Source organism: Vipera ursinii (genome assembly GCF_947247035.1).
Source record: "Vipera ursinii genome assembly, chromosome: 3".
NCBI classification, from domain to species: domain Eukaryota; kingdom Metazoa; phylum Chordata; class Lepidosauria; order Squamata; family Viperidae; genus Vipera; species Vipera ursinii.
Genome location: NC_139516.1, coordinates 81188483 through 81207415, shown reverse-complemented (window position 1 = coordinate 81207415; position 18933 = coordinate 81188483). Strand labels below are relative to the sequence as shown.

At 39.6% G+C, this 18933-nt stretch overlaps 1 protein-coding gene and 1 long non-coding RNA gene across 2 annotated transcripts in view; one reads left to right on the top strand and one right to left on the bottom strand.

Moving 5' to 3' along the window:
• Window positions 1-18341, bottom strand: part of PKN2 (protein kinase N2) — a 62307-nt gene extending 43966 nt beyond the window's left edge. Inside the window, exon 1 of the mRNA XM_083359309.1 lies at window positions 18019-18341. Coding sequence (XP_083215435.1) covers window positions 18019-18069 — 51 coding nt within the window. The 5' untranslated portion in view covers window positions 18070-18341. The remainder of the gene's footprint in view (window positions 1-18018) is intronic.
• LOC310637962 lies at window positions 6747-13021 on the top strand. Its single transcript, XR_014492005.1, has 3 exons — window positions 6747-6785; window positions 12090-12170; window positions 12658-13021. It is a non-coding gene; the product is annotated as an uncharacterized lncRNA (long non-coding RNA).
• Window positions 18342-18933: the final 592 nt, after the last annotated feature.

Genomic DNA, 18933 nt, shown 5'->3' with positions numbered 1-18933 from the left:
TGAGCACTGCCACTGGACTGTGTTTTGTGACAATCCAGTTTCCCCACCCCCCCACAGTCTAGTAATCTATAGCAGCAGATCCCAGTTATATTCCTGTTCTGATTAGCTAAGATGTGTAATGTAAAATTTTGAGTAGTACTAGTTATTGCCAGAAAAAAAGAAGATCCCACAAAGCTGCATGCCTGGAGTTTAACTAATAAATTACTTTTTAAAACCACTTTCATGAAAGAAAGCTAAGATTCGTGTGGATGGATTATATTAAGCTTCATTTTGTAGATAGATAGTGTGCACAGTGAATCCTACTGAGGTTTTGTACATAGTACTATTAGTACAATATTGGTATGAGCTGTTAAACTCTATGCCTGTCTTGTTGTTGTAAGATTAATATTCTCTTATGTAATTAAGAAATACCAGCAGCTAGCAACACTATTATAATATGTGCAGGGGAAAAATCAGCAGAGAATCACACAAATTATTTTGCTAGGCTTGCATTTGGTAAGCAGCTACAAAAAGAAGATACATATCAAATCTGCTTATATTGCTTAGTAAATGGGAGGTCAGATTAGTAAAAGAGATTATATATAAAGACTGGTGAAGGAAATGATTTATTAAAATTGAAATGACAGCTGTCTGATTTTCTTTGATTTCAATGATAAGAGATAGCAACGCATTATAGACACTACCTCACCCTTACTTGTGGTCCTGGCTGAAAAACAAGAAAGTGGCAACTAAATTCTCAATGTTTTTTTCCTGGCTAGAGCACCATTCAGTTTTATTCCACCAAATGTACAGAAAGGATCAAACGAGACCGTTTTGTTTAAAGCTCATAACAAAATATATTTCCCTTTTTATATTTCTATTTTAAATTATAAAGCGTCCTTCCCTAAGATGTGAATGCACATTAAGCTGAAATCAAGTCCAATGCGGCAGTGCAACTCTGAAAGAGAAGAGAGAATGCCTATTTCCGGCACATTATTTCTAGAAAGTTCAAAACCAACCAATAAATCTTTAACATGAATAATCATAAACACAGCATTTAGGCCGCTGAGATGGACTCCCTTCTTTGTGGAGAAATCCAAATTAAAGCATCCCAGATAGCTTTCTACTCTGAAGATGCGTAATGAGGTGGAGCCCACCACCAAGGTAATTGGTTCTATTGTCAAATTCCTCTCATTGCTTTTTTCCCAACATTTAGTTAGAATCAGCTTTCCTAAAGCTCATATTCACTATTCCATGATCTGCATTTCAGAACAATAGAAAACAAATCAACTTGTCTTAGGTAATATCTATTCATGTTTTGGAAGAGTGCTATTATGCCACCCCAGGTATCCGTTCTCAAAACTCCTTCAATCGTTTTATATGGCTTCGTTTCTAATTCTCTGCTCAGCATTGTCATTCTTTGCACCCTTTCCAATTAGTTAGAATCTTTCTTAAAATGGGGTGCTCAGAACTGAACATAGTTCTTGAAGGGGGCTGACCAAAAGAAAAGAGAACAAATTTATCTTCTATTAAGTCCGCTGCTGTTCACCCTGTTGACTCATGACTGTTGTGCTAGGTTTGCCACCAACCATATTGTAAAGTTCGCCGACGATACAACAGTAGTGGGTCTTATTCATGATGACAATGTGGAAGTTTATGGCAAGGAGGTTGAGGGATTGGTGAACTGGTGTAAGGAAAACAGCCTAGTTTTAAATACCAGTAAAACCAAAGAAATCATTGTCGATTTCAGAAAAGGCAGGCATAGCCACACTTCCCTGTGCATTAATGATTCACCTGTGGAGATGGTTACCAGCATCAAATTCCTGAGTGTGCAGTGAACAAGTAGGCTGGCTTGGTAGCTCAACAGTGAGAAACTGGTGAAGTGGGCACAGCAGCACCTGTACTTTCTGTGTCACATGAGAAAAGCTCATCTTCCTTCCCCTGTCCTGACCACTTTCTATGTGGGGACGATCGAGAGCATCCTGTCATACAGCATCACAGTCTGGTTTGGAAGTGTCACTGCTTCAGACAGGAAGGTGGTGCAGAGTGGTGAGGATGGCCGAAAAGATCATTGGCAGTTCCCTCCCTCCCATCCAGGACATAGTACAGAAGCGTTGTTTGAACAGGGTCCGTAAGATTATCTGGGACACTACTCATGCTCTTCACAATCTGGGAGGAGGCTTCGTGGTATCCGTAGCAGAACATCCGGATTCAGTCACAGTTTCATTCCATACAGCATTAACCTTGTGAACTCTCAAGCTTCCTTCTTCCGTTATATATTCAAGTTGGACAGTATTTAATATTGTTATGTATAGGTAGGGGTAGGGGTCTATACATATGTTGTATGCAGTATGTTTTGGGGGGGTGTCATGTATGTGTCTCACTTTGAGAGCGGGCAACTAAATTTCATTTTTGTTGTGCGCCATTGTGCCCACAGTAAAAAATGACAAGATTATCTTATCTTATCTTATCTGGAAAATATACGTTGTTGATGTAGCCCAAAATTGTACTGCTCTTTCAGCCTCATTGTCCTTGCTGGTTCATATTAAATTTGCAATTACTCTTCTGCAAGTACTATTACCAAGCCAGATATAACCCATCCTATGCTTTTTTGTTTCCTGAGTGAAGAATTTGGAACTTGTTCCTGAAATTTGATATGCTATTTTCAGCCCATTTTGCCAAACTATAAAAGCAATATCATTTTTTATTGCTGCATGTCAATAACCCATTCAGGTTTATATTTTGATGAGCATAAGTTTCACTTCTTTATCCAAATAATAAATATAATAAACCTTTATTGTCAAAGTACAACATGTGTACATTGAGATTAGCTGAGCCTCCTCCCGTGCTCTCTCCCCCCAACACACAGTGACAACAAACCCTCCATCCTACCACACCATGTGAACCAACTACACCACACACCGGCCTCCCAAGTCAATTCTGCATACGTTCACAGAGATTATGTCCCATTTAAAAGCCTAACAGCCCACAGATAAAAGCTATTTTTCAGCCTGTTGGTACGGCTGGCTATATTCCTATATCTCCTACCGGATGGTAGGAGAGTAAAGAGATACCGTCCAGGGTGTGAGTCACCCCTGAGAATCTTCCTCACTCTTCCAAGGCAACGAGCCCTGGCGATGTCATCCAGTGGTGTCAGGGAACAGCCCACAATGTCTTGTGCTGTGCTCACTACCCTCTGTAATACTTTCCTATCCGCGGCTGTCAGACCAGCATACCAAACCACAATACCATACGAGAGGACGCTCTCTATAGTAGACCGGTAAAAGAGGGTCATTAGCCGTTGTTCTACCCTGTTCTTCCGCAAGACCCTAAGAAAGTGAAGCCTCTGTTGGGCCTTTCTAGCCACCTGGGTTGTGTTAACTTTCCAGGTCAGATCTTCACAGAGGTAGACTCCCAGAAATTTAAAGGAGGAAACTCTCTCCACACAGTCCTCCCCGATGTAAAGTGGGGCAGGTTCCTCCTTTTTTCTCCAGAAGTCTAGCACCATCTCTTTCGTCTTGCCAATGTTTAGGTGCAAGTTGTTGTTACTACACCATATGGATAGTTTTTGAACCTCCGCCCTATATGCTGTCTCATCCCCACCTGTAATAAGACCCACCACAGTTGTATCATCTGCGAACTTGATTATCGCAGTGGATGGGTCAGATGATACACAATCGTAAGTGTATAAAGAGTACAGGTAGGGGCTAAGCACACAGCCCTGTGGCGTGCCGGTGCAAAGCTTCAGGGGGGTGGACAAAGCAGACCCGACCCTCACTGTTTGTAACCGATCCCTAAGAAAGTCTTGAATCCAATCGCGGGAGAGAATTTCAAATCATCAAACTGCTGAAGTGTAAAGGATCCAGAACTGATCTTTGCGGCACCTGTATTTGATACCTTCCCCCACTCAGTGGATAACACTTTTGAAACCCTTTGAGAAGGATTTTGTCTCCTCTAAATAATATTCAAATAGAGTATAGTAAAAACATTTTGGAACTATTTCTGCTGAAAACAATAATCAAGAACAATATCCTTGATTACAATGGCCCAATTCATGCAGTAATACTAAAGATCAACATTATGGAAACAGTTAGTCTGAAATTAATAGAGATTATGGTAGATTTCATTTTTTTTATTTACACACATATATAAATTCAGAAAAGGAAAGAATATTAAATATGTTTGCTGCCTTGAATTATTTATAAAAACCAATAAAGGCAGGATAAAATTAAACACAGAGATTCTAAGGCAATTTAAGGAACCAAAAATGATTTTTATATTTAAAAAAAACCACATTCCTAGTTAACAAGGTTTCTTAAGCTAGGTTAATTTCAATAAGAACACTTCCTAAATCAAAATTTTCTGGAGAACTAGGGTAGGGTAGAGTAGGGCTTTTCAACCTTTTCACCCATTGTCCCACTTTTAGGATAAGGCAATATCCGAGTACCACCAGTCGCCCAGCAAGGTGTCAAAAACATGACCCCCCCAAAAGGGGGAAAAAATGATAGTACAGGTAGTCCTCGACTTACAACAGTTCTCTTAGTGACTGTTTGAAGTTACAACGGCACTGAAAAAAGTGACTTATTACCATTTTTCACACTTATGACTGTTGAAGCATCCCCAGGGTCATGTGATTTACATTCGGATGCTTGGCAACTGATTCATATTTATGATGGTCACATTGTTCCAGGGTCATGTGATCGCCTTTTGCAACCTCCTGACACACAAAGTTAGTGGGGAAACCAGATTCACTTAACAACCATGTTGCTAATTTAATCTCTTTCTCTATTTCTCTCTCCCTCCCTCCCTCCCTCCTTCTCTATTTCTCTCTCTCTCTCCATCCCTTTCTTTCTCTCTCCTTGTCTCTCCCTCCCTCTTCCTCTCTCCCCCTTTCTATCTCTCCCTCTCTCCCATTGTCCCTTCCTTCTCCCCTTCCTTCCCTCCTTGTCCCTTCCTCCTTCCCTCCCTCTCTCATTATTGTTTCCTTCCTTCCTTCCTTCCTTCCTTCCTTCCTTCCTTCCTTCCTTCCTTCCTTCCTTCCTTCCTGTTAAGAAATCAACATGAGCTCATCATTGCTTCCTAACAATAAGGCCACTTAGGCATTCTGAGCCTCCGTTACCGGAAAGAGGCTCAAGAGGAAAAGGGACAGCTGGGGATGCCCTGAACTGTCTCGTGCTCACCTGCTTGCTTACCGGAGCTGTGCACCAGGACTGAAAGAACCACAACCCGTAACGGGAGACAGCAGCCATGATGAGGCCACTTGGAAGTGTTTTCGTCTCTCCCGCCATAATCTCCCCATCTCTCTCTCACTCGCCCCCATCGTAAAATAACCCTCCTCTCCGCGGTGGCCCCCACAGCCTATCGGAGAGCAAGAACCACGGCGGCATACCCTCCTGCTCAGCACGAGAGTTTAACGGCATCACCCAATTACAAGCCGCTTGGCAAGAGAGTTGACTGAAGGGACAGGAGGGGAGCGGCCAAGGGCTGCCCGTGTGACCTGCTGTGCTGCTTTCCAGGTGATAAGTGCTTCTTTGGGGCTCAGCAGACGCGCCAGGATCAGTGCTGCCCACACATTTAACCCACCCAAAACTGTCCCCTTCCGTTGCAGAAGAAAGGGGGCTTCAGGAACCAAAACAAAACAAACTGCTAGGATTTGCTAACCCGCCCGACACCCTCCTGGGTGAATTGCTCAAGCTAAGCGGGATGGCCACGAAGCACCATCAGCATGCAAAGGAAGAGGTGCTGCTTTTGAACAAACATCTCCCCCACCATCACCAGTGCGCCCGATCCAACCCCCCCCACAAGCAAAGCGACTCTTCGGACTGGCCCGTTTTGTCCACTAGAGTCCCCTTTCAAAAAAGGATGTCAAAGCCCCCAGCGAACCACCCAGGTCACCTTTCCCATCTACGTAGGGCAGCTGCTCACCAAGAGACCCATGACATCCGTCCAGAACCTGGAGAAACTCTCGGGGATGCCGCTGCTGTGACCTGCCGAGGCTTGCTCCTCTTCCTCCTCCATTGCCCGCCGCCTCTCAGCCACAGTATGGCTCAGCACAGGCGAGTCTGGCACCGGCTGAGGGCGCCCCCGCAGCCTCAAAGCTCTCTCGCCTGGCCGCTAGTCCAGCCTTCCTATAGCCGGTCTTTTCTGGCCAGCCTCTCCAGCATACCACCGCCACATCTTTTCCCTGGCTCTCGCTCCCTGCAGGGATGATCTCCCCACCCCTGGGCAAGGGAAGGTGGGAGGCTGCGGGACCCTTTGGGAAATGCCCACCGGACCTGGGCTCAGCTCTCCTTGGCGCGCCAGAGAGCCTCCCTGTCCTGCACAAACTTTGACAACGTCTTGCAGCAGCCAAGCAACAGGATGGCAGAGCCCAGCAAGGCGCGAACCACCTGCTTTCTGTGGAGGGGTGATCGCAGAAACCCCGCTCGAATGTTCGGGAGGAAAGGCAGGGCTCCCTCCCTTCTTTCGGCAAGCGCAAAAGACGTCTGGACGGAACAAGCCTAGCCAGGTTCTGCCAGCTGGAACTGGGCACCGGCTAAACGTTAGGTTTCCACTTGTCGGTACCCTCACCACCCCCAAGCGTGTTTTTTTTTACTAACCTGCTTTCAGCTGCATTCCGTTTCTCCGCTTCTCTGCCTTCGCCACGTGTTTGTGGGACTATCGGTAAAAAAGAAAAAAAAGTTCCATGACACTTTCTAACTTCTCACGAGATCTCGTGAGAAGTTAGAAAGTCTCATGGAACTTTTTTTGTCCCACAAACACGCGACTGAGAAGCGAACGGAGAAACGGAATGCAGCTGAAAGCAGGTTAGTAAAAAAATGCTTTTTACTTTGTTTTTACAGTGCTGTTCAACCCGTCCTACGCGTACCACCAGCCAGGTGCTCGCGTACCACTAGTGGTATGCGGACCACCAGTTGAAAAGCCCTGGGGTACAGTACTGTAATTCTGTTACTGCTATTGTATAAGTGGGAGTCAGAAACTATTTTTTTTCCTCATCTCAGAATTAAACGTCACCCTGACCTCCAAGGTCCCAATACATAATAGTATGTAATACAACATAATATACACATCTATATTACAGAAATATATTCCTAATCCAGATTTCTTCTTGTTTCATATGTTATCTATAGAAATATCTAAACTAGGACTGTACTGCCCTGGAGAAGCAGCAAATATATATACAGAGGAAGATTTAATTACAGGTCGTATAGCTAGTTAAGCAAGTTTGCAAGGGAAGTATGTATGACTCAGAACAAAGTTTATGCCACTACACAGATCCCATAGAAAGTATAGAAATAAATAATAAAGCTCCAACAGTTCAGGTGTTCAATGGACAAACTGTATAATAAGGTTGTGCAACACTTAAATTCAAAGGGAAATCTGTGTCTCGGAACATGCGTGGGTACATATGTAGCACCTGTTGATAATTTCTTAGACCAAATTAATCTTTTTTGAAGATCATATTGCAGTGCATAAGCCCAGAAAAAGACACAGCTTCTTTAAGGAGTTGCTGACAAGTGTCACATGAGATCCTGTATATTCCTAAACTTCCTTTTCCCTTTGAATCTGAAACTCTGAACAGTCTTAACAAACACTATGAATCATAGTATAGTAGTGTGTGTGTGTGTGTGTGTGTGTGTGTGTATACACATACACATCTGTATAAATCAAAGCAAATTAAAAAAGAAGAAATATTTAACATTACTTATTACCGCCACTCCTTATTTAGTGGCTACCTTGTTCAACAACCTGTCACAAATACAACAGTATAATAAATTTTTAAAAAATCATTTTCTGAGGCATTTGTTACCAAATTTCCTGCCCATGACAATAAAAGCATTCAGTATGAAATCAATTAAGGTCTAGTCAGTTTCAGGCAGTAACCCCAGTGGGCAAGGTTTTATTCAACCAATTAAAGGGACATCATCAATGAACGGAAACGGCTTATGGACTTGGTATAAAAAAAGAAAATGAATTTGTGACATGGTTTTGATGTTTGGAAAGAATAGGCTATAGTAAGAATGGAATTATGATGCAGACTTAGAGAGAGGACTGATTAGGTTTGCCAAGAGGAAGATCACTTCTTTATTTTACACGCACACACACAGACACAAATTTTGTTTATTTTGTCTCTTCCTTTCCTTTTTCTTTCTCCTGTCTACTTTTTTTAAAATGTATTTCTTATTATGTGAGATCTTTAAATAAAAGCTATTGCAAAACCTTTTAATAAAACCTATTAACCGAGCGAGAGGAGCAGTCAAGCATAGGTCACTGTACCACAGAATTTTATCTGAATGGAATGGCAATGCTAATCTTCCCAATTAGCAACCATTTCATTTTTGATTTAAGGGAAAAATTGAAATTGCCAAACGTGAGGAAGGTGTACTGTAAGCCTTCTGAAGCAGATCAGGTCAAAAACAAGACACTACAAGAAATGCTAGTAGTGTGATTTATTGATATAGGCTTCTGAATTTTGAAAATTAAGAAATTTACCAAAGACAGTCAAGCCAGGACAATTTTCATCATCCTCTCCTGTCTTTCTAGGCTAAGCTGAAGTTTTTATAATGGCTGCCACCTATTTTCTTCAAAGCTGTCTCCATACTGCTCTATGAGTATATTCTCAAAATAAAGCAATTCCCTGAAGATTTATATAGAGAAAATCTTAACAAAAAAATAAATTACTTGGATGGTTACATTTTTTTAAAGTCTGCTACTGTTTTCCTTTAGCTGTTTTTGCTTCCTAAAAGATTTTTAAAATAGTTTTAAAAAATATATTGACTAGTATCTTTTCCTGCAATAAAATAGTACCCTATAATAGGGGATATAGACTGGGGAGAGGCTTTCCCAATATCTAACATTACTAGGATATTAGAAGAGCTGAAAGTGCTGCCACAAAGACGCTATGCCAGTGCTATGGAACTGGCTCCTTACTGAGATTAAATTGGCATACTCTGATAGTTTTTAGAAAGTTTTCAAAAATTAAGCTTGTGCCTCTTTATTTTTCTCATTTTCATTTTGTTTTTGTGATTTGGATTTTAACTGTTTTAATTGAAATATTGTAACTTCCAAGAGGTGAGAAGATACAAATGGAATAGTTGTTATTACCCGTACTACCAATAGCAACATTTCCAGTAGAGGTTGGTACAGGTAGTCCTCCCTTAACAACTGCCTTGTTTAGTGACTGTTCTAAGTTATGACAGTTCTGAAAAAGGAACTTTACGACCAGTCCTTGCATTTGCAGTGGATTTACAGTGTCCTCGTGGACATGAGGACAAAACTTGGGCTCTTACAACCTTCACACCTTCCCACAATTATGCGATCACGATCTGAGTGCCTCAGAAATGGCTTCTGACAAGTAGCGTCAATGGAGAAGTCGGCAGTAAAATTGCAAGTTGTGGTCATGTGAAGTCTCACTTAATGACCATAGGTGGTTTGCTTAATACTGCAACTGACATAGCCCAAAAAGTAGATGCTGACTCTGAGTTTGAAGAAGATACTCCCAGCAGAACTTGTGGAAAATCAGGCTCAGAAGACACAAAGCCAAGCATCACATGAGGCTGATCAAAAACAGGCATCACCTGGACAGCCAGAGTGTCAGATGAAAATGATGTAAGGCCTCCCCAGCCCCCACACCCAGCGAGTAGAAAGAACAGAGATGAGACTTCTCTAATTTTTCCCAAGGCCTTTTGCCAAGGAAGGGAATAAATTTCTTGATCAGCAACAGCTGGCTGCAGCCTGATTTAAAAAGGCAGCCCTAACCCAAATTCCTTTGCTTAAAACAACTGTCTGATTTCTGGTGTACATGTGATAATTTGGGTGGATTCTTCCTGTAAAATTCAGATCTCAGAACTGGCTGACAAATCTGACCCAACTCTTGGAATCCTGGACTGATTTTGGACTACTTTTCTGCACACTCTTGTTAAAAAGCTAATTATTCAAACAAGCGTCTTTCAAAGATTCTGTTTTGGTTTGCATTCTTTTGTTATCCCTTTGACCTTGCATGAACTGTGAACTATCAAAGCAACTACTGTGAGTTATCATTTGAAATCAAAGGAAGGATGATGGCAGAAGTTATAAGGTTATGAGTGTGTTGCAGTCATGATATCTTGTTTAAGAATGGAGTTGCCAAGCCCAGTTATGGTCATTAAGTGATGACTACCTGTATTAAATTACCTACAGAATCACTGGGTTGAATATATCAGAAAAATATGACCTCCATCAATTATAGCAGCTCCAGGTATAACCTCATAAGTATTGTAACTGAAATTATACCATTAGATCTTTTTGCAAATTAATCTTACAGTTCTTCAATCACTAACCTGTTAACTAAAGAAGGGCTGGAATATGTCATAACTCATCCTGTATGATTTTCTATCCTCACATTATCTAAACTTATCATATTAAGCACTTGGCTAACAATGTCAAAAATTTAAATTATAGCTTTGTATGAATAAATACATTAATATATATAATGCATTATTTTAATCTTTCTTTAATAATTTAAGAAATGAATCCATTAATTTTATTACTTATTATCCATTCTAAAAATGTAAAAAAAGAATAAACTATTAAACAAAAAATATACCAAGTGCTTTACAATTTGGGATATACATAGTGTGGGATGGAAAAAATAGTAATTAGTTCATACTTCTTGCTACTGAATATACCACAACCGACTGGATTCACCCAAAACAATGAACCAAAACCTGCTTTACAAATCATATTATAGCTTAATGCAATGTTTGTAACTTCCGCCATTATCTTGCATAATTTAAGCAATCAAACGTGTCAGTGGTCAACTAGAAAGGTTTTGTTCATTGATTACTTTAAGAATCTAGAGTTGTGGACCAAGATACTTGTTTCGGAGTTTGTAGAATTAATTAAATTAGTAATCTACCACTTTCTCACCAGAAAAATAATAATTTCTCCCAAATATTCCATTTTATATTCATATGTCTAATGATTCAAGCTGCAACCAGAAGAGTAATACCCACTTCTACGTATCAATATAAATATTCAGGTGTGTTCACCTGGGATATTTTCAGTCTTACCTCAGCAATGCACCAGACAAACTGGATACCCTTAAATGATTTGTCCCTGCTTATTATGACTTTATTATTTTTAAAAAGGTCAACTCCTTCTAGGCAAGAACCTGTTTTTTTAATCACACTTATTCTATGCAAAAAAGTACAATCTGTTATTTTCAGAGGAAGAGCTGGAGAACGTTTATATGTCCCAATGAAATGAGAAACAAGTAGTATCTATTTGTCAACTAACCACTGTATCAATGAAGTTCAAAATAGCCTTTCCTAAATGCCACATCCATAGATCAGGAACACTAGAACACCTCACAAATCTCTGTATCTTTACATCTGTTGGTAGTTAGGAGAAAGTAAGGTTTGGCTAGGAGGCTGGCCAAATATGACCAATTTGCCCATAATTCACCACTGAAGATTTCAGCAGAGTTCTTAACTCCAGCCTCCTGAACTGCAGCTATGGAAGGGTGTCTGGTAATATCTCATCCATTACACTACCCCTTTTAATCATCTTATCATACACTAGAGTCTCCTTACACTGAGAGATAGACATGCTGCCAGTTTTTTTTATTTCCTTGCGTTCCCCTTATCTTTGCGAAACACGTTTGAAACCATTCATTAATAGACACCGTTAGCACATTTGCAACCTAAAATGATTATATACTAGAAATATTTTTAAAGTTTTCTAATTAATAACATACATGTAGAAAGGATATGGTAAAACGTTTGATCCTTGTTGAAGGAATATGAATTTTTCTCAGCTAACCCAAAGAATGTTGTAGAAACCTAATAAGAATTGTAGAGTTTATCTGTAGGTTAAGTATAAACCAACTTGCTGTTTCTTTTTAAAATTTATGTTCTCAGGCACTTTAGATATTTGCTGAGAGATATGTCAGTTTATCATTCACTTTTTCCAGTTTTTCTTCCAAAATAGGTTACTATTAATCATTTCACTTCTTTACATGAGGCAAACAAGCTTAACTAGCTCAGCTCTGAAAGTTTTATAATTAAATACAGATAATAAATAATGTTTGGTTTTAGTCATTTGACTGTCATCTTAAAACTGTTCTACAGATAAACACAAATGTGTACAAAGCCTGTAGTGAGGAAATACTGATACAGAACTACATAGATTTTTGGCATGCACAAATTCAGGTATGGATATAAACAAACTCCCCCAAATTATAAAAAAATATATAAATAATAGTTTTGATTCAAGATATCTTCTAATTGTTCAATTAGAACTACTTCCTATGTCTTCTCCACCAGCTGTTCAAGAAGGAGCCCCAAGTTTTAGGCAGCAGTGGAGAATGTATAAAGGCTGCCTTGAAGTGGAGACAGAATAGCAAAACCTAATTCAACAATCAAATTTATACTTGTTGATTTCAATTACATAGCTACAACATGATAGAAAGAAAAAACAGGTCTCTCTCAAATCTTTAACTAGTTTAGTAAACCATATTAATTTCACTTTACCTGATGTGGTTATTGTTTACCAATCATTACACATTCCTAATAAATGTGAGACACTTACTTGCTGAAATTTGAAATATATTTAGCTTATTTATGGACAGTACTGACCAGTCCTGGGACTGATGTTTACATTTTGTTTTATGCATTTAAAAACTTTCTTCTTTTCAAGGAAGAGACCATGATTCAACGGAAGCTTCAGCAGAAAGGAGATGATTTTCATGGATTTTTCATTGAATGTGCAATTCTATCCCTACACTATCATCCATTCCTCTGGAGCAGATATTCAGAAACACAAAGGGAGATAAATATAAACTAAATTTTATCTCAGTCCTCCACTGGCAACAGCACAAAGAGAGATCTCTCCAGAATAGCTGCTCCTGCCAATAGAGTGTTAAGTAGAATCCAAGTCATGGGACAGTATTTATAATCTTAGCCAATGATATTTTCAAGAATCTACAGTAAATGCTTCCAAGAAACTTTCTATTGTAATGTTCATTCACAATCTTTATGTTTAAAATAGTTCATTGTTAATACTTTGCATTTAAAATTCATGATGTCAGAAACAAATGAAAGTAGATAATTTTTATCATTAAAAAGAAATGAGGAAAAATCTAACTGATAAAAGTATCTGGAGTTTTCCAATCACAAAACAGAAAGAGACAATTACCATATTGGGTTTAAGATTCAACTTACCAAACAAACAAACTTTGCTATCAAAGAAAACATGTCTCCATTAAAGGAGATTACAGAGCTCTACATGGGCAACGATTCAAGAACTACAGAAGTAGTCTGGCATGCTTGATTTACACTACTCTTACATTTCCAGGGCTGCTTCTAACTTTAGAGTACATCAAACGTCAATATAAGTTTCTAAATATCAGATTCTATAAATAGCATGTCATAAATTAAAAATAGTTAACCAAGAACTAATATTAAACACACATAAATTTTATTTTATTTCTCTATAATGGTTTAATGTAGTATAATATTTAATTTCTATAATATTTAGATTGCCATCACTTAGCTATAATAACTGCAAGAAGAACTTCATTTTGTTTTTTTTTAAAGAACACTTATTATTTGGGCTCACCAATTATTTTTTTCCTTAGTTGTTAAACTAACAAGACAGCAGCCATACTTATTTCCAACATGATATATACATGTTAGAGGAAGAGTCTCCTTATTCACAACCCATATTTAATCAATCACGACAGTTGGGATCTACATATCTGTCTTCTTCAATAGATTTGTGCCCATTCAATCCTTTCTCATGTAGGACCAAAAACACCCCTAAAGTTTTTTTTAAGTGGTAGAAAATATAAGATTTAATAAATCAAGAAGCACTCTAGTATGAAAGAAACACAAGAAAAAAAAGTGAGGACAATTAATTATGATAAGTGTATCTAGTTTCACATTATTTTCTCTTTGAAAAATAAAATTGCCAAATAAGAAGGAAGTAAGGTTGATGGTGATTAAAATGTGATGCCATAACTGCAAAATAGTATAATAATTTTTATTTCAATATGTGTTGGATTTTAGAAATAAAGATGTCAGCCCATCTTCTTAAAAACAGTTCAGTCTAGGGCAGAGGTAGGCAACCTTAGCTCTTTTATGACTCATGGACTTCAACTCCCAGAATTCCTGAGCCAGCCGGTCTAGGGGGTCAGATGATGTTGGTGTACAACAAGTAGATACTGTATTATCTCTACAGTAACATTTTGCAGCAATATTTCACCATCCAATTAAACATCGTACATAGTCCCAACACAAATATGCATTTAGCAAAGTTTGTATATATCAAACATTTGAATGAATGGTATCTATCAAAAGCAACATGGATAACAATAAGCGGTCATTCACTCCTCCTGGAATTCAAAAATAACACTGAATGCAACATAAGCTATTGTAATATATTAGACAAAATGTACTATATAGCATAATTAAGTGCCTACACAATTTACAGGCTTATAAACATTCAGATGCCTGATAAGTAAAAAAATAAATAGAAGCAAAAATTTATATACCTTTCGTGTAATTAAAGTGTATGGAGAGAAAATGTCCACGTTTGACACACTGCAACTCATTTTTTTGTTATACAAACAAGTTTTAGTACTCAAATAATATTTGGGGTGGTGGGGAGAAGATGTTTTAAAGGTCACTGTTAACCTTCAAATAGCCAGACCACAAAGCAATAACAATATATAATAGAACTCTGGACATGTTATGATTTTTTTTTCTTGAGCTGCTTTATGTTATTTTATAAAAATGATATATATATATTTAAAGAATTTAGACTGAGAAATGAAAAATTAGAAACAGGAGCTCTACCCACTGATTACTAAATATGTAGATTCTTTAATAATGTGTAGATTCTTTAATAATGTCTCCCTTAAAATGGACAGCAAAAAAGGCCCTATTGAATTCTTTTGAAGTTTCTCAGCTACTGAATTAAATTTTGCTTTCAGAGAAAGATTACAACTTATGTGTAAGAGGTAAATGCTCATAGAATCTTTACTGTTATTTACACTGGGGAGGTTTGCTGGGCATATTAGAAGGGGAAAAAACCCTATTTGCAGAATTTCTCTTTTTAGATCAGGGTTATGCTCTATCAGAATAAAAAATTCTTGGGCCCCAAATTCCCAAGCCCAAGTGAAAAGCAGAGAACATGTGAATTCTGCTACTAGCTTTCAGTCCAACAACTGCTTCTATTGCTAGAATATAAAATGGTTATACTTAGGCTAAATCTCCTTATCAACCTTATCCCTAAGTTCACATTGTTAGACAAGAAAGCAAACTGTTGCTACTGATCATTTGCCATTCCCTGTTATTCCCTGATGTCCCAGCCACCTTTGCAGTGAATTTGCTATGATCAACTCTTTTGGATTCCCCATTTATGGGGGGGGGGGAAACCCAACCAAAATGTTGTCACATAGATCAGAGGTCCCCAACCTCTGAGGCACCAGGGAGCGGTTACGTGGAGAAAGGTTTTTCCACAGACCAGAGGGGGCACAGTTTTGTGTGCTGCCTGCATCCCGCAGATGGGGCTTTGCTTATTTGTGTGGACCGGTTGCTGGCATGCCATGGCATGGGGGTTGGGGACCCCTGACATAGATTAAGTGAGGATGATGTTACTTAGGGAAGAATAGCAGTAACCATTTCTGTACTTTTTACCACTTCAAAAAATTAACTTTATTATTCTTATAATAATTTGTTAAAGCAAATTATTTTTTTCTAAAACCTAGTAAATTAAGCAAATATTACAGAATTACTGTTAATTCTATTTTTCAATGGATACAAAATCATTCCTTAGCTCCCCAAATCTTCAGTAATCTCAGTGGCCATATGCATGGAACTTTTTATTCTCTGATTTTTTATTCATTTTTATATCCTGAGATTAGTATGTGTAAAATACCACCTAATTCAACAACGTGTTATCAGCAAAACTGCTCAATTTTCACAAAATAGTTTTAATTTTTCCATATGGTATGGTCTTGTGATGGAGAATAAACCAAATATTTTTGAGTTTGTTCTTAATTAAAAAAACCAATATCCATCATAACGCAAGTACTATAGTATATATACCATAAGCAGTTCAAAAACATCCAACATTTGTTTAGAGTAGGCTGACAGGTTAAAGAACATCATAGCCATTTCTTCACACCCTAGGGCAATGGCTATATTCCAGTTATCAGCCTAATCTTTGCCTTGCTATCATTTGCCCATTATAGGGTATTATTAACATTTCATACAAGTAGTCCTCGACTTACAATAGTTCATTTAGTGACTGTTCAAAGTTACAACGGCACTGAAAAAAGTGGCTTATGACCATTTTTCACAGTTACAACCTTTGCAGCATCCCCATGGTCAGGTGATCAAAATTCAGATGCTGGCAATTGGCTATTTATAACAGTTGCTGTATCCTGGAGTCATAATCACCTTTTATGACTTTCTGACAAGCAAAGTCAATGGGAAAGCCAGATTCACTTAACAACCAGGTTATTAACTTCATAATTGCAGTGATTCACTTAACAACTGTGACAAGAAAAGTTGTAAGATGGGGCAAACTCACTTAAGAAATGTCTCGTTGAGCAACAGAAATTTTTGATACAAGATTTTTTAAAAAATCATAAACTTTAAGGACACTTGTTCAATGTGAAGAGTTATTTAAATTATTAATGCAGTCTGGAATAAAATTAAGTCTTACGGTTGGTAAAAATCAAGCTTCCTAAATCAATGCTGTTCTGAGTACTAAGGTATCATCAGCTAGGAATAAATTTATTGAATTTGTTTGCCACCCATCTCTGCACCGACTCATGCCGTCTTACAATATTATGAGATTTGAACGGAGTTGAATCTAAATTTGAAAGATCACATTATTGATATACATTCAGTTGGTTTACAAAACTTGTAAAATTTCCACAAGTGTTTGTCTCAGTTGAATACTGTGGAAGGAACGGGATGCTGCCACAACTCTGAAAATGTTTACCAGAAAACTGCTGCAAAACCTAAACAAGAACATACTGTTGCACATTTCTGTCCTGCCTACAGGCAATTAATTTGGTCTCTGTAAGAAAAGAATGAATGACCAGATCAGGTTGTTGGGGTTTTTTTTGTTTGATCTGGAATACCTCTTCTTATATTCCTAAATTAGGAGATGCACGTTAAACAATGGCTCTAATCATTTCCCCCTCCATTGCTTAGCTATTAGATCAGCTTTTTCCTAACTGTTGCTTTCTGGAGGTACTGGATTGCAACTCCATCATGCCCAGCCAACAATACTTGCTGGTAATAAAGAGGGGCTGAAATCCCAACGTATCTGTTCTTTATTCCTTCTGTTCCTCAAACGGTCAAGATAACGTGATACCCAACATTTTCAAAGGGGGGGAGGGAGGGGAGGAAACAAAAACAAAAAAAACGGTGGGTACCAAAATCCAGTGCAGCTTTTACCATTTCCCTGGTTAAGAATCCTCCTAAGCTGAAAAGAAAGTCCGGGCAGGATGGGGAGAGAGGATTATTTTTGGGGGGGTGGGGTGGGGGGGTTGTTTTGTTTTGACATGAACAGTTGTACTTGCAATGAAAAGAAACCAGGAAAAAGAAAGGCGGTGGGGTGGGGGGGGGAGGACTCCAGGGGTCTTTCTACGCAGGGCAATCAATCCGGGAGGCAAGGCTACTACTACTCCCTCAAAGGAGATTAAAGTCGAGGACGGAGGGTGCGCCAAGCCAGGCGAGAAAGGGGGCCTGGAGGGGGGCGGCTCCACCTCCCCAGTCAGGAGCCGAAGAAGGTGGGAAGGGTGGGGGCGGGAAGGAAGGAACTTTTTGGATTAGGGGAAGGTAGGAAGGAAAGAACTTTTTGGACTAGGGGAAGGTAGGAAGGAAAGAACTTTTTGGACTAAGAGAAGGAAGGAAGGAAGGAACTTTTTTGACAAGAAGAGGAAAGGAAGGAAGAGAGAGAGAGAGAGAGGGAGGCAGGGAGGGGAGCTGCCCTCTTCCCCCCACCCCCGCTTCCATTTCAATTTTTTTCCCCCTTTACCTGCTGCAGCTCCGTGAAGAAAATCTCCCTCTCCGCCGCGTTGGACGCCATTGCTATTGGGTCTGGGCTTCGCACCTGGACACCGCCGCCGGGGAGGCGGGTCTGGGCCGGGAGGGAGGGAGGGGGGGGGGGCTCTGGCTCGCACTCTCGGGCGGCCGGAGGAGCAGAAAGCCGCGAGCGTGTGTGTGTGTGTGCGCGTGTGCGCGCGTAGGGGGGGTGTTAACCCCCTCGACTTAGATTCCCATGAGGGGAAGGGAGGGGGGGAGAGTTTCACGTCGGGACGGGCGTCGCGGTCGCTCCCGCCCACCGCCCGCGCGGCCCTCCCGTTTTTCTCCTCCCGCCCACCAGGCGCCGACTCCTCCTCCCTAACTTGGGCGCCGCCGCCGCTGCTGTTGCCGCCGCTCCTTGTCGCACCCTTTGGTTGTCACCCTGCCGCAAAAGGAGGAGTGCTTTGCGGCTCCCCGGAACACGTGACTGCCGGGAGGGGGGTAAGGAGGAGGACGAGAAGCCCCCTGGAGGCTGGGGAAATCTACCTCCGGGGATCGTAGAATGTCGAGGAAGTTCCCCTCGAGGAGGAGGCGAATATATAGAGATAGAGATGATAGATAGATAGATAGATAGATAGATAGATAGATAGATAGATAGATAGATAGATAGATAGATAGATAGATAGATAGATAGATAGATAGATAGATAGATAGATAGATAGATAGATGATAGATAGATAGATGGATGATACAGATACATACATATACATATACTGCTAAGCTTGTAAGCCGCCCTGAGTCTTCAGAGAAGGGCAGGATATAAATGGAATTAAAATAAATAAAATAAATATACATATACATATACATACATACATCATACATACATACATACATACACACACACACACACATTATATATATATATATA